A 12,503-nucleotide genomic window follows, 5' to 3' on the forward strand; every position below is an offset into this window, starting at 1 on the left:
GCAGAACAAAAAGACTTCCGACAACAAAATTGGCAGAGCTTTAGTCAGACATTATACTGTAGTTAAGATGTAAGCATGCTTAAGTTTGGTGACAGGCAACCAATTTTGTTTTACATGTTATTGTTCTAACAGCATCATGCTTATAGGCCAAGTTAAATGTTAAAAGCTTGCTAACATTTAATAAGTGAAACTGTGGTACGTAAAAAAGTGTACAGGCACACAATGTGTTACAGTGGAGCACTGCAGATTAGTTGTTTCATGTTGTGTAGAATCTGTGTGTAGCATGCAGTAATATAATGATACACTGAATTAAAATGAAAAAGTTCCATTAACAATATATTCAAATTATTTCAGAATGCTTACATATTCGTCCTATGGGTTTATCCTATACTTCCCTCTTCATCATTGAACATTGTCACCTCATTGGGCTGTAGCATGGTTATAAAATTGTGTCTTATTCTTTGATCATTTTCCACTGACTTCAAACTGGTAAGAAATTGTCATCATACATTTTCTTAAATCACTTGTCAATGGTTGACAGATATTTTGTTTGCAGTTTCCCATTACTTTGTGCTGAAACAATCTATGTAATGTAATGCAATGTAACATTGTGTGTGATGGTGATGGTTTGCAAGAGTTCCACTTTACGTACTCGTGGTGTCCCCAGCCCAGCTCCGGGAGGTAGGGCAGCTTCTTGATCCTGATGATAGAGTCGTAGAGGGAGGGCTGCAGGGACTGGGCCACAGCATTCGCAAGGATCACCGCTATCATCACCGGCAGGATGTGGGAGATCTGGCCAGTCAGCTCGAAAACGATGACCGCGGTGGAAACTGTGTGGGTGACCGCTCCAGACAAGGCCGCCGCACCTTTGGGTGGGAGAGAGGACAGTTGTGTGAGCAAGCTCTGTAGACAAGCAATTGTTCAGTTCAATGGTTTTCAAGGTGTGGTCTGGTGCTAAGTAAAGGGGGTCCTTGAGGGGGTTTTCAGAGGAATCATCCATCAAAATGATAAAATTGTTTAATATTACTATGATTTCAAAAGGCAATAAATTATAGTTTTACTATCCCATAGCAGATAGAAGAGAGGATGTGGAGAATACCAATAACTCAAGATACCACTGCTTATATTTCTCACTTTCAAACCTCATTTCCCACCAGGCCTGCCCATATCTATAAACAAATAGTCTCAGAAAGGGACGACAATGCTAAGAGTAATTATAATCCAAACACATTTTGTTGTCAAGTTCGAAAAAAATAGCATGATGATATACCACAATCTCTTTACAGTAAAATAAAGCTACTGGGTACTTTTACTGAGTACATTTACCTACACTATCTGGATAATTAAAATCAGTAGCCTACTCATAATAATCAAAAGTTTCAAACGCTGAAAAGGGCATTCTAATGGGTTTACGTTAGCCAGTATATGCCAGCTTTAAACCGGCATTGCATGTAATTGTCCAGCATATGAAAACATCAATGGCCAAAATTTCCCGTGAGAATATGCAAAATAAACTGATTAATTAAAGGAATACAATTTAGACTAATATTGTGTGACCTATACAATATTTTGCCAAGAAAACTTGTATTATGCAAAAGTTTTGTTTTACCACAACTGTGAAGAGATTAAGTGATTGAGTGTTTAATCATGTGCAACATCATTTTTTCTCTCAGTGCACAAGCAGATTTCAGCCTGAAAAAATATAGCCGATATGGACACAGACGTTTTTCTTGCAGTGTTTGGTCTAGAATTAAAAAAAATCTCAACTCTTCATCGCAAGGCATGGAGCTGCACTGCTCTGCATTTGCCCCAGCAACTTCAGCACAGAGCCCCACTCCACATGCGTGGTGTAGGCATTTCTCTGCACTGGTGAACTCTGCTTCTCCTCCACTCTTTTCTAATCAGACATAGAGCTGATCTTCAAAATAACCTCATGAATTTCTAACATATATCAGTGTTTTGTTTTGTTTTTCGTGCAGAGACTTTTGCATTTGTGTTGTCGCATTTGCATTGGATTCAACGCTTCTGGGCCACCATAGGGACGTTGCTTCTTCTGCAATAATGAGGTTAAAAGGATCATAGACTTGTGTGATGATCTGTGGGGAGGGTTTTCTCTGCTGCCTGCAGCCTGTATGTCTGCTCAGCTCTGAGGAATAAATAGCCCAAGTAAAAAACCCAATTACCAACCACCAGCGGATCATTGTGTTTGTGTGTTTTGTGTTTTATAGCTGGAACCTTGAAACACTACTCTGATTTCAACTAACTTTTCTCTAATTTCAAGCTTATATTGTTTTTGTAACCTTTAGCATTTACAACAATTAATGCAATTACTTACCTATCAATGTAAACTGTCCCTGCTAAATAAAACATCAAATGATTAAATAAAAACATATTTTGGTCAGAATTCTTTTGAAGATTTCTGTACTTTAAACTTGGAACAAGGGTCTTTACATTATGCTATTGCTATTTTGACTTAAACAAGCAATAGAGAACTTCTTTTGCTTCAACTTATTCTGAAGAGAATACTGATTGAACAGTGTAATGGCTGTAGATTGACATTGTTTTCCCCAGTCAGTATCCCCAGGTAACAATATAGCAACTGGAATAACTGTGGAAACTACATTGCTAAAGAAAAAGGACCCCACTAATGGAGAATGTGAAGATGGAGTGAAAGAAACAGAGGCAAACAAGAGTGAACGGATGGGCATTCACTCGATGAAATGTGCCGGTGTTGTGTCAAAGTCTGTTCTCTCACTGATATGTGTTTCCTCTCACCACTGGGACATGACATGTTTCAAAACAGACACTCTTTCTACCAGATCAGTAAGTAACACAACCTGCCGCCTTATTAATACAACCAAGTGTTTTACTCTGCCAATGCTGTGTTTGCCACAGTGGCTGCAACAGCAATACCACAGGGGAATTGTAGGAGGGGGGAAAAGTATTTTTCCACTGGAAAAAAAACAACTGCCTCTTCACAACACAAATCGCTCAGTGTACTTGTCACTGTGGTGAGTAAGTGACTTTATGGCTTTTGTTTCTTAGAGGCGACTGTGAAATGTACGACGGACATTGGAGTGGTCGCTAATAGGTCATTAGATGTCACATATATTTTAACATACCTATGCTGTTCAAGAAACATACACCGATCAGACATAACATTATGACCACCTGCCTAATATTGTGAAGGTTCCCCTTGTGTAGCCAAAACAGCTCTGACCTGTCAAGACATGGACTTAAGACCTCTGAGGGTGTCCTGTGGTGTCTGGCACCAGGGCGTTTTATAGTGGATCCTCTGGGTCCTGTATGTTGGGGGGTGGGGCCTCCATGGATCAGACCTGCTCCAGCATGTCTTACAGATGCTCGATCAGATTGGGATCTGGGGAATTTGGAGGCCCGGTCAACACCTTGGGCCCTTTATTGTGTTCATCGAGCTGTTCCTGAGCAGTGTATGCGGTGTGTCAGGGCACATTGTCCTGCTGGGGGACCACTGCCATCGGGTAGTGTTGTTGTGATGAGGGGGTGTACCTGGCCCACAAACGTGTTTGGATGGGTGGTGCATGTCGAGTGGCATTCACATGAATGCCAGCACACAAGGTTTCCCAGCAGAACATCACATTGTGATGAGATTATCAATGTTATTCACATCACCTGTCAGTGGTTTTAATGTTGTGGCTGATCGGTGAATAAAAACATAAATGAATGGATTAGGTTAGAAGGACCGACCTAATCATATGTTATGCTTTCATCATAGGTGGTTATATGGTTCAGTTCAATGGCTCCAAACATAAAATGGTAAAATATCAATATTTCATTCACACTCCTGATTCAATTATATAGACACAATATTGTAAATTCAGCATTATCGATCCACAAAACCTACTTAAACTTCTGAAAATTGATTTACTCTGACTCAGTGACTCAAAAGTCATCATCCTGTTATCAATCAGTGGAGCAATTCCTCTCACTGACAAAACAAATTCATATTTCTCTCCACACAATCTCCACTCATATGCCCCTAAGGCAGAAATCGACTTATTCAGCTAATTCAATACAAGAGGGAACCTCAATATTTCCAAATCTTTTTTTCCCCAATAAAGTGTTGTGAAAGCAATATGAAAGCTGCATCAAAGCCGACAGAGCAGCATGGGGCAAAGTGAGCCTTCAGTGCTCAGAAAATGGATGAGTCCAGTCCAAAGAATGAGATGAACACTGGGGGAAAAACAGTATGAAGAATGAAAGCATTAAAAAAAAAAGTGAAAAGGAAAGAAACAGATGGTGGGGGAGAGAGACTACAAAGGAAGGTTTCATTGTTCTTTCTTGTAACTTAATTAAGGCCATGTATGTCTGTCTATCCCTTTCAGATAAATGCTACTGCTCCCTCTGCGCTTCCTAACATTTAGTCCTTAAAGCGAGCTTGGCTGTGAGATGAAAGAGGCTCATCAGAGTGTCAGGCCAGTAAAAGGCTGAGTCATCAGCTACAGTGCACCACAACAACAACATCAGCGGCAGCTCAGAAAAACAGCCGCCGTTAACCTGCAACAATGGCATAATCAGCACGGCTGTCAACAAGTAGCACAGTGGAGGGAATCACAACACTGCATCTCATTAGACACGCAACTTCAGAAGGGATGGAAGTGATGTGGCGATGAAGGGACAGCTGGTGTTTGCAAGACATGAAGCACATTAAGGATATTTTCTGTAATAGTTCAAAGTTTTTCTTGTTCTTACAAAATGAAGAAGAGGAATAACAACTGCTGATTGTTTGCATTTTCCACCGTTACATAGAACCACAATTTCATCTGAACTACTTTAATGGCAAATGTTTAAAATAAAAGGTATATGTGAATATTTACATTAACATTCCATACATTAATTGCAATGTGTTTGTTAGTATCACTCACTTCACCACTGGTGCAGTTCCTTCTCTAGAGTGAGTTAAACAGGAACAGTCTGACAACCAGCTGACAGTAGCTTATTGCAAATATACTGGTATCAGCATGTATGTATGTTGATTGCATACAGATAGACTCAAATGTTCACCTCATGCTGTGTTGCGGCACATTGTCACAATAATAAGGCATTTCTTAAAAAATGTCAGAAATTAAATATGTAATTTGATATGCTATCTGATGAATCTAAAGTTAAATTAAATACAGAAAAAATCATCTTTGTCATCCTTCATTATAATTTAAATTATTTTTTGATGATTTTGTTTTTGAACTTGTTTTTCTAATGGCTTTAGTCTTCAGACAAACACATTCTCTTTGTCAGTCATTTGATTATTAAAAGGACATGTTTACACTGCCTGAGGGTGAAGATTGTTCAAAACCTCTACTCTTTTGCTTGATTTTCATATACATGTAAATTAAACTGGCAATAGTAAATAGTAAATAAAGTGTTTTATTTTAACATATAATTATGAAGACTGAATTCTTCGAGACTGAATTTATAAATATATTTTTATGATCCGTCAAGTATCCAAGAAGGGCCCTCCTCATTATTTCAATACAGACAAAGAAAAATCAAATGTTGAGTGTGGACAAAAGAAATACATGAATGCATAATCACACTAAGACTAAGAAAAAAGAAACAATGAGAAGTTTGAAAGTTGTTGGGATCCACAGAAGAAGTCGTTCATTGTGGATTTCAAAATGGACTCTGAACTGAACTCAGTTCCCCAGAATTCCCCAAGGCTCCTTCCTTTGTTGTCTCTGTTCTCCACCCCTTCCCCCATGGGGCTGCCTGCCCTCTTCTCTCTCCAGAGCTCTTCTCCAGCTCTACTCCCACTGGGCCTTGCCCTCAGCTTTTCTCTTGAGAGCTGCCAGCTGCAGCTCCAGCCGGCCCAAAGAACTGCGACGCAAGTTCCTGCTAATACCCCAGCTCAGTTAGCACCAGCAGCTGTGACACAAAGCTTGCCAACTCCACAAACCGAGGAACACGAAGCAAGTTAGCGCCGAGCTGCTATCCCTGCATAGGAAAGGAGCAACCAGTTTCCTCCATCCACCTTCTTTCATCAGACATTGCACAGCAAGGACAGCACTGTTCAACATTGGGATTACAACGTTCTCCTGCTGGGCTTGTCAGCTAAGGAACCACCAGCACCTTTTCTACAAAGACTGGTAACATTGAACTGGGCGTAAATAGCACACAGCATAGCATAGCACGGCTAAGCACAGGACTGTTTAACTCTGGTTGATGTAACGCACATGTGTTCAATCTATGTGTTTGTTCACTGTTTGGGTGTTATTGTGATCTATGTGTAGTCAGGTTATTGGTAGTTTGCTTTGCTACACGGCTAATTTGATGTTGGTTGAATTATGCTTCACACAGACTCAGGGTCTTTGCATACAACTAACCATCTTCTCTAACCTGGCACCATGTCACACACACACTCCTTCAGCCTGGACCATATCACACCTACGTGTGATATCAGTGAGCACATGAGCCCTTTTCACACAGAGACTCTGCATTATTGCCTTTACGCTGCCTTTGTTTGTTCACACTGAACCAAGCAGTGTGTCATTTCATACAGCACGGCTGCGCTGCGGAACCAAAAGAGGCGTGACGGTACACATCATGACGTTGACATCCGTGTGTTTTTTTCCAACGTGTTTCCCCTGGTGTCCACCTGTTAATCTAAACATGTATCCGCCGACTGTTTATAATCATATGGATGCAGTTATAATGTGTTGTGATTGAGATCCTGACCCACCATGTATTGTGGAAAGCGACAAAGTTATGTTTTTTGCTCTAAATTACATCATTACATAATCCCCATCAGTAAATAGAGGACTCTGTCTGACTCTCACTCGCGGGGAGGGTGCTGTTTTCTGGGGGAAAGTTCACTGAAGTCTCGGTCAGGAGGTCTGACCATCGCTGTGAATTTTTTATATACAAGTTGCCAGAGACAGTAACTACAACAACACAATAGCAGAAGGTGACAAAGACATGTGAGTTAAAGAGTTTTTGCTCTGAATCACATCACATAATCACTGCCATTCATAGTGCAGGAGCCACCTGGCTCTGCTGCTGGGGACAGATGCTGTTTTTCGGGCAGAAATGTGACGAAGAGTCGGTAGGACAGACAGGATGACAGACACTTTTCCACGTATGGATGCGGTATTTCTTTCCTCATATAAGCTGCCAGAGACACTACCAGTTACTACATTACTGTTATTTGGTCCTGTAACGTTGCTTTGTGGGTTGAAGTGTGTGACATCTCTCTTTTATTTGATGAAGAATCTGTTTAGTCTGTTCCGCCCTGCTGGCTTTTCCATTCATGGCACTATTAAGTTAATTATTAATCAGAGTAACAAACCGACAGTTTAGTACCTTTTTATGAGACTGAATTATTGAATTGGCTATCTTTTCCCTTCTTTAAGAGTGGTGCTCCCGAGGCGATCTAATGTAAATTGGATCTTATTATTATTGAAAGACAATTTAACCCAAATTCCATATTAATGTTGCATAAAAGCACTCCAAAGTGAAAGAAGGAGTCAATCACTGAATTTGACTGGTGTATTATATAATATTGACTTTTTGGAGGTAAAGGAAATGATCCAGACTTTTATGGCTCTGTGCCACTTGATTTTATTACCTGAAGCAAGAGCCAACAAGAACTACTTTGGCACAATGTCTGTTTCTTAAAAGAAGTTTTGAATTACACAACAAGTTGCATTTTCAACTTCCAAACTTTTAGGATATGAGCTGTTGACAGCAGCACTAAAGTTGCTGTTTGTTGTTTTGTCAGATGGTGTCTGTACTGTTTTGTAGCCAATATTTTTTTATTAGGACTCGTCCGCTGATCTTGTAAGTGTAATTCGATTCTGTCTCGGGTGTTTGAGTCTGATCATATCGCACGTCTCCTTTGATCTGGTTCCATTTACAGTTTTAAATTGAAGCTGCGGGAAATATTCATCTTGATTCATTTTCTATGAGTGCTGGCATGAGAAGTAAAATATTTTACTCAAGTGGAAGCACTGATGCCTCCCAGAAACCTAATGAGAAGTAGAAAAAGTGTGCGTGCACAGTTACCATCTTTAAGAGACTGAATCACTTAAAAGCAGTCGAGCTGGATAAGAAAGAGAAATATGTTTGTGAAGATCTTCCACGACCCCCATAACTAATGATTTGAATCTGAGAAAGTGTTTTGGATAACAGAGAAAAAAACTATAAATGGCTTTTAAGAAAACAGCAAACGAACAACAAAACAAAAAACACAGAAAGTACTTATAGTAAAAGTGAGAATATAGAGTGTGATGAATCACAGCATCATGATTGTGTCTTTCACTTACCCACGACAGCATAGCCTCCTGGCACTATGGGGTAGATGGTGCCATCCGTGTGAATGCCATCTGGGAACCAGGCTGCCATGCTCTCTCCAACCAGACGACCAAAGGCTGCCCCTGAAATACACACACACACACACACACACACACACACACACACACACACACACACACACACACACACACACACACACACACACACACACACACACACACACACACACACACACAGAAAGAAAGAAGAAGAAACACATACTACAATCAATACTGAGGAGCAGTATTTATTAATTGTACTGCGTTACTGCTAAAAAGTGGCAGCTGTATAGAAAACCAAAAACAAAATTGTATCAGTCTAATGTTTGAGAATGACTTTTGCTGAGGTGTGCATATTTTTCGACTCAGGTAAGTAAAAATCATTTGATTCTCACCTCAATTGCTTGATGCCTGATCATGATAAATATTCTATAAATATTTTTCTTGCCTTACCTGTGACGACCCTTATTGATGTGATGCATTCCCTCAAACCTTGCCCTAACCTAACCCGATTCTAGCCTTAACCTACAACCAAGCCAACCAACCCTCTAATAGCCCCTTGCCAAAGCAGAAATGTCCTCATAACGATGGTTTAAAGAAAAAAAACAAAAAAAATCCACACAAACACAGAAATAGTACACACACAAGGACACACACACACACACACACACACACACGCACACACACGCACACACACACACACACACACACACACACGCACACACGCACACACACACACACACACAGGGCCAGTCGCTTCTTACCAATGACAAAAACTGGCATGAAGGCTCCGCAGGGCACTGGTATGGTGGTGGCCAGGGCAGACATCCAGAACTAAGAGAGGAAACAGGGAGATGAAAAAAGAGAAGACATCAAAAGAAAGAACAGGGTGGCATTTCAATTAGCCTCAGAGTACCATCCTGTGTGCCCCTAGATGATAACCAAGCTGAATCCTCTACCAGCAGTGAGGAGGCGACCATGCGGAGCCTATTGCTAGGGTTAGATTGAGCTGTCACTTTCACTCCTCATTTGACAAAGACCCTGAAATGAACCCTTGGTAATGAGCGGGCTCCGCCGATTGGCTGACACTGTGCCTGGCAAGTGGAAGAGACTGCTAATTAGGAAAGACAAACAAAAAGGGAAATGTCACCACTGACAATGTGTGAGCATGAACGTCAGGTGTGTGTGCCTTTGTGTGTGTGCGCATGTGTGAACCTCAGTTGAAGCAGAAAATTATTTTTGGAAGAAAAAGCTGAACTGACTTATAACAGTATTACAGCTGTGATGATCAAAAATAACATCCATGCATACTAGTGCAGTCTCAAACTGAATTGTGATAAGATAGTTAGTCTAAGTTCAATGTAGCCAGTGTAATATTTATCAGTTCTACAGTAAATATATGATCAATCATCAAATCCTGTAACAGTGGAGGTGGACAACACAGACTAAGCCAATTTTTAGTACATGATCAGTGTCTCATGGTGTGTTCAGACAAAACCTAATTTAAAAGGCAGCTCAACTGCATACAAGTTCAACGTAGTAACACTAGTGACTGACAGCTCAGTCTCCTCATTTTCTTGTCCTGCCCCATGATGCAACCAGCAGAGACTCCAGGTTTGCTGTTTTCCCCTGCTTCCGCCCTTCATGCTAAGCTAAACTATCCTAACCAGCTCTTCTCATCTAAGGCTGCATCCAAATCTCCACCCTCTGGACCTTCGGACTGAGCCCTGGTGGACTTCAGTGGTACGTACCATGACGTGCTCACTGTCATCATTTTTTTTCCTCTGTTAAAAGTTTTTTTTTTTCTCAATATGGCAAGTTTTTCCTCACTCAAATCGAGGGTCTAAGGACAGAGGATGTTGTTCAATGTACAGATTGTAAAGCCCACTGAGGCAATGTGGTTGTGATTTCGGGCTATATAAATAAAATTGATTTTGTTTGATCAAGTCAAGTCTGCAAGTGCGTGAGACCTTGAAATTGAAAACAGGACATTTTGATGCAGTCTAACTCTCTGCAAGAAAGTCAATAAGCATGATCCCAAAAGTGTTTGTAAAACTATTCCTCTAACACAGAGACATGTGCACATACAGAATACACACCCTAACAAACGCAAAAAAATGAAAATGACCCAAAGTTAAGAATGTGTGACGATCAATGTTGGCATGTATAAAACAAGAAGTATGAATTAGAGTATTGTACAAGCAATTACACAAACTTCATCGCTGTAATAATCTCATGGTTTCAAATAGAGTTTTTAATTACACTCATTGCTCCGTCTTTCTCCATCCCTCCATCCCTCCATCCCTCTCTTTCTTCCGCTCCCTCTGCTCTGTCTATAGTTAGCTGTAATTAAGGCTGGCTGCCATGGTGAAGTAATGGATCTCCTCCTGTAACCCTGCACTGCCGCCGCTTTCACACCCTGCACTACACACATACGTGCGTAGGTGTTCACACACGCCCACGCACACACCATGACACAGACTCAGTGACGAGAATCAAGGCTGAATGCGGCCAGGAGCCAGAGAGTAACAGACACACAATGAGTTGAATAGAAGAGGCCTCGTGGGAGAATGAGACAGTCATGGGAACAATTATTTAGACCCCTCTCGGACTGACTTCCTTTTCCTTCTCTCCTTCTTTTCTTCCGGCCAGTAAAACCTTAATAAGAGCTGAAAGGTTTAAAGGATCTGGGAACTCATAACATAGGCTTTACCTGATTACAGAGGCCATGAACTGTGAGGAGTGTGTGAGTGTGCTTGTGTGTGAGTCAGTCACATGTTTTTTAAAAACCATATTGAGGGAGAACAATGCAATTTAAACCAGGTATAAATGTACAGTTATTCAAAGCAGCGGTCATCTAAACTGTTCGCTAAAGCCGCTATAAAGTAGTACAACGAATGAAGTACAACAGGTCTGAACAGGTAATAAAAATGTGTACAAAAATAATTGTAGTTGTTGAAACGCTATGTGACAATTGATGAATTATATAACTAAAAATAGTGGATTTGTTTAAATTGTTGCTAATATCTAAACTAGACAACAGTCCCCTTTAATTCAGTCGAGCTTAATGCAATCTCAGACTCGATAGCCTTCTATCGCTCTAAATTTTAAATCGCGCATAACTGCTTAAGCAACATTTAATGATCTGGGATCTGCATCAAATTATACCCTCTCATAGATACCACACACCTCAATACACCTGATTTTTTTCAACAAGATTCATGCATTATTACCTGAGAAAAAAGAAATGTTGAAAAACGCCTCATGTCACAATGTTATAAAAGGTGAAATAAAAAAAATCCTGGATCGGTCCCTTTATCCAAATCCGCACCATAAAAAATCAATAAGGTCCGCTCTGGGCCGTGACCCAGCCTCCATCCAAGTTTCATGGATACCCGTTGGGTAGTTTTTGTGTTATCCTGCTGTAAATACCAACCAACGGGTGAAAACATAACCTCTTCGGTGGTGGTAACAAGAACAACCTTCACAAGGAAAAACAAGATGTTGAGACATCCGTTTTGTCTCATTTAAAATGACAAAAAGACATTTTGTTAAATTGTTTGTCACTGTCCAGCAGTTATTACTCTAATATTTGAGGCTGTTAAAATTTAATAAATACAAAAGACCTACAGGCACCAAATATAGAAAATTAGTCACAAAACAAACTGCCAAGTAATTCAGAACAAAAGAAGCTTCTCGAATGAGAGGTGCAACGTCGGAAACACGTCCAGTTGCCTACAATACAGCACTTAGAATAAACCTTTAAACATTTCCTCATCTGTGAACATTATGCCCGAGTCATGCTGATAGATTTTGATCATCAGTGGTGGTTGTTTAACACTGAAGACTCCCATGATCCTACTTGTGTGTTTTGTTTTGACTGAGAGAGCCCTAGCAGCAGACTTAACATACTGTGCTTTTAAGAGTTATGTTTTATATTGTTTAAGTGTAATGCCACCAACATTTCACATCAAAGTGAATGACAGTTGTGAAGTTTTTATGTTCTTATAGATATCTTGTGTTAGTGTGGAGCATAATGAAAATAATATGGAATAATTTTGTTTTAAAAAAAAGGTAGTATTGTAGCTGTCATAATGTACAAGCTGGCATACAGCATACACTGCACAACCATGCTGTGCATCATATCACATTTCTGTGAAGTCTCCTTTGAATGCTGAT

General features: G+C 40.3%; 1 protein-coding gene across 2 annotated transcripts in view; it reads right to left on the minus strand.

Annotated features, from left to right (window-relative positions):
• The window catches only part of LOC141015375 (chloride channel protein 2-like), a 179,835-nt gene that overhangs the window by 45,343 nt on the left and 121,989 nt on the right, over positions 1 to 12,503 (minus strand). For both annotated transcript variants that reach the window (XM_073489429.1, XM_073489437.1), the window contains 3 exons: positions 9,089 to 9,158; positions 8,298 to 8,408; positions 653 to 866 (listed from right to left, as the gene is read on the minus strand). In XM_073489429.1, coding sequence (XP_073345530.1) covers positions 653 to 866; positions 8,298 to 8,408; positions 9,089 to 9,158 — 395 coding nt within the window. The remainder of the gene's footprint in view (positions 1 to 652; positions 867 to 8,297; positions 8,409 to 9,088; positions 9,159 to 12,503) is intronic.

Source organism: Pagrus major, chromosome 2 (assembly GCF_040436345.1).
Source record: "Pagrus major chromosome 2, Pma_NU_1.0".
Taxonomy (NCBI): domain Eukaryota; kingdom Metazoa; phylum Chordata; class Actinopteri; order Spariformes; family Sparidae; genus Pagrus; species Pagrus major.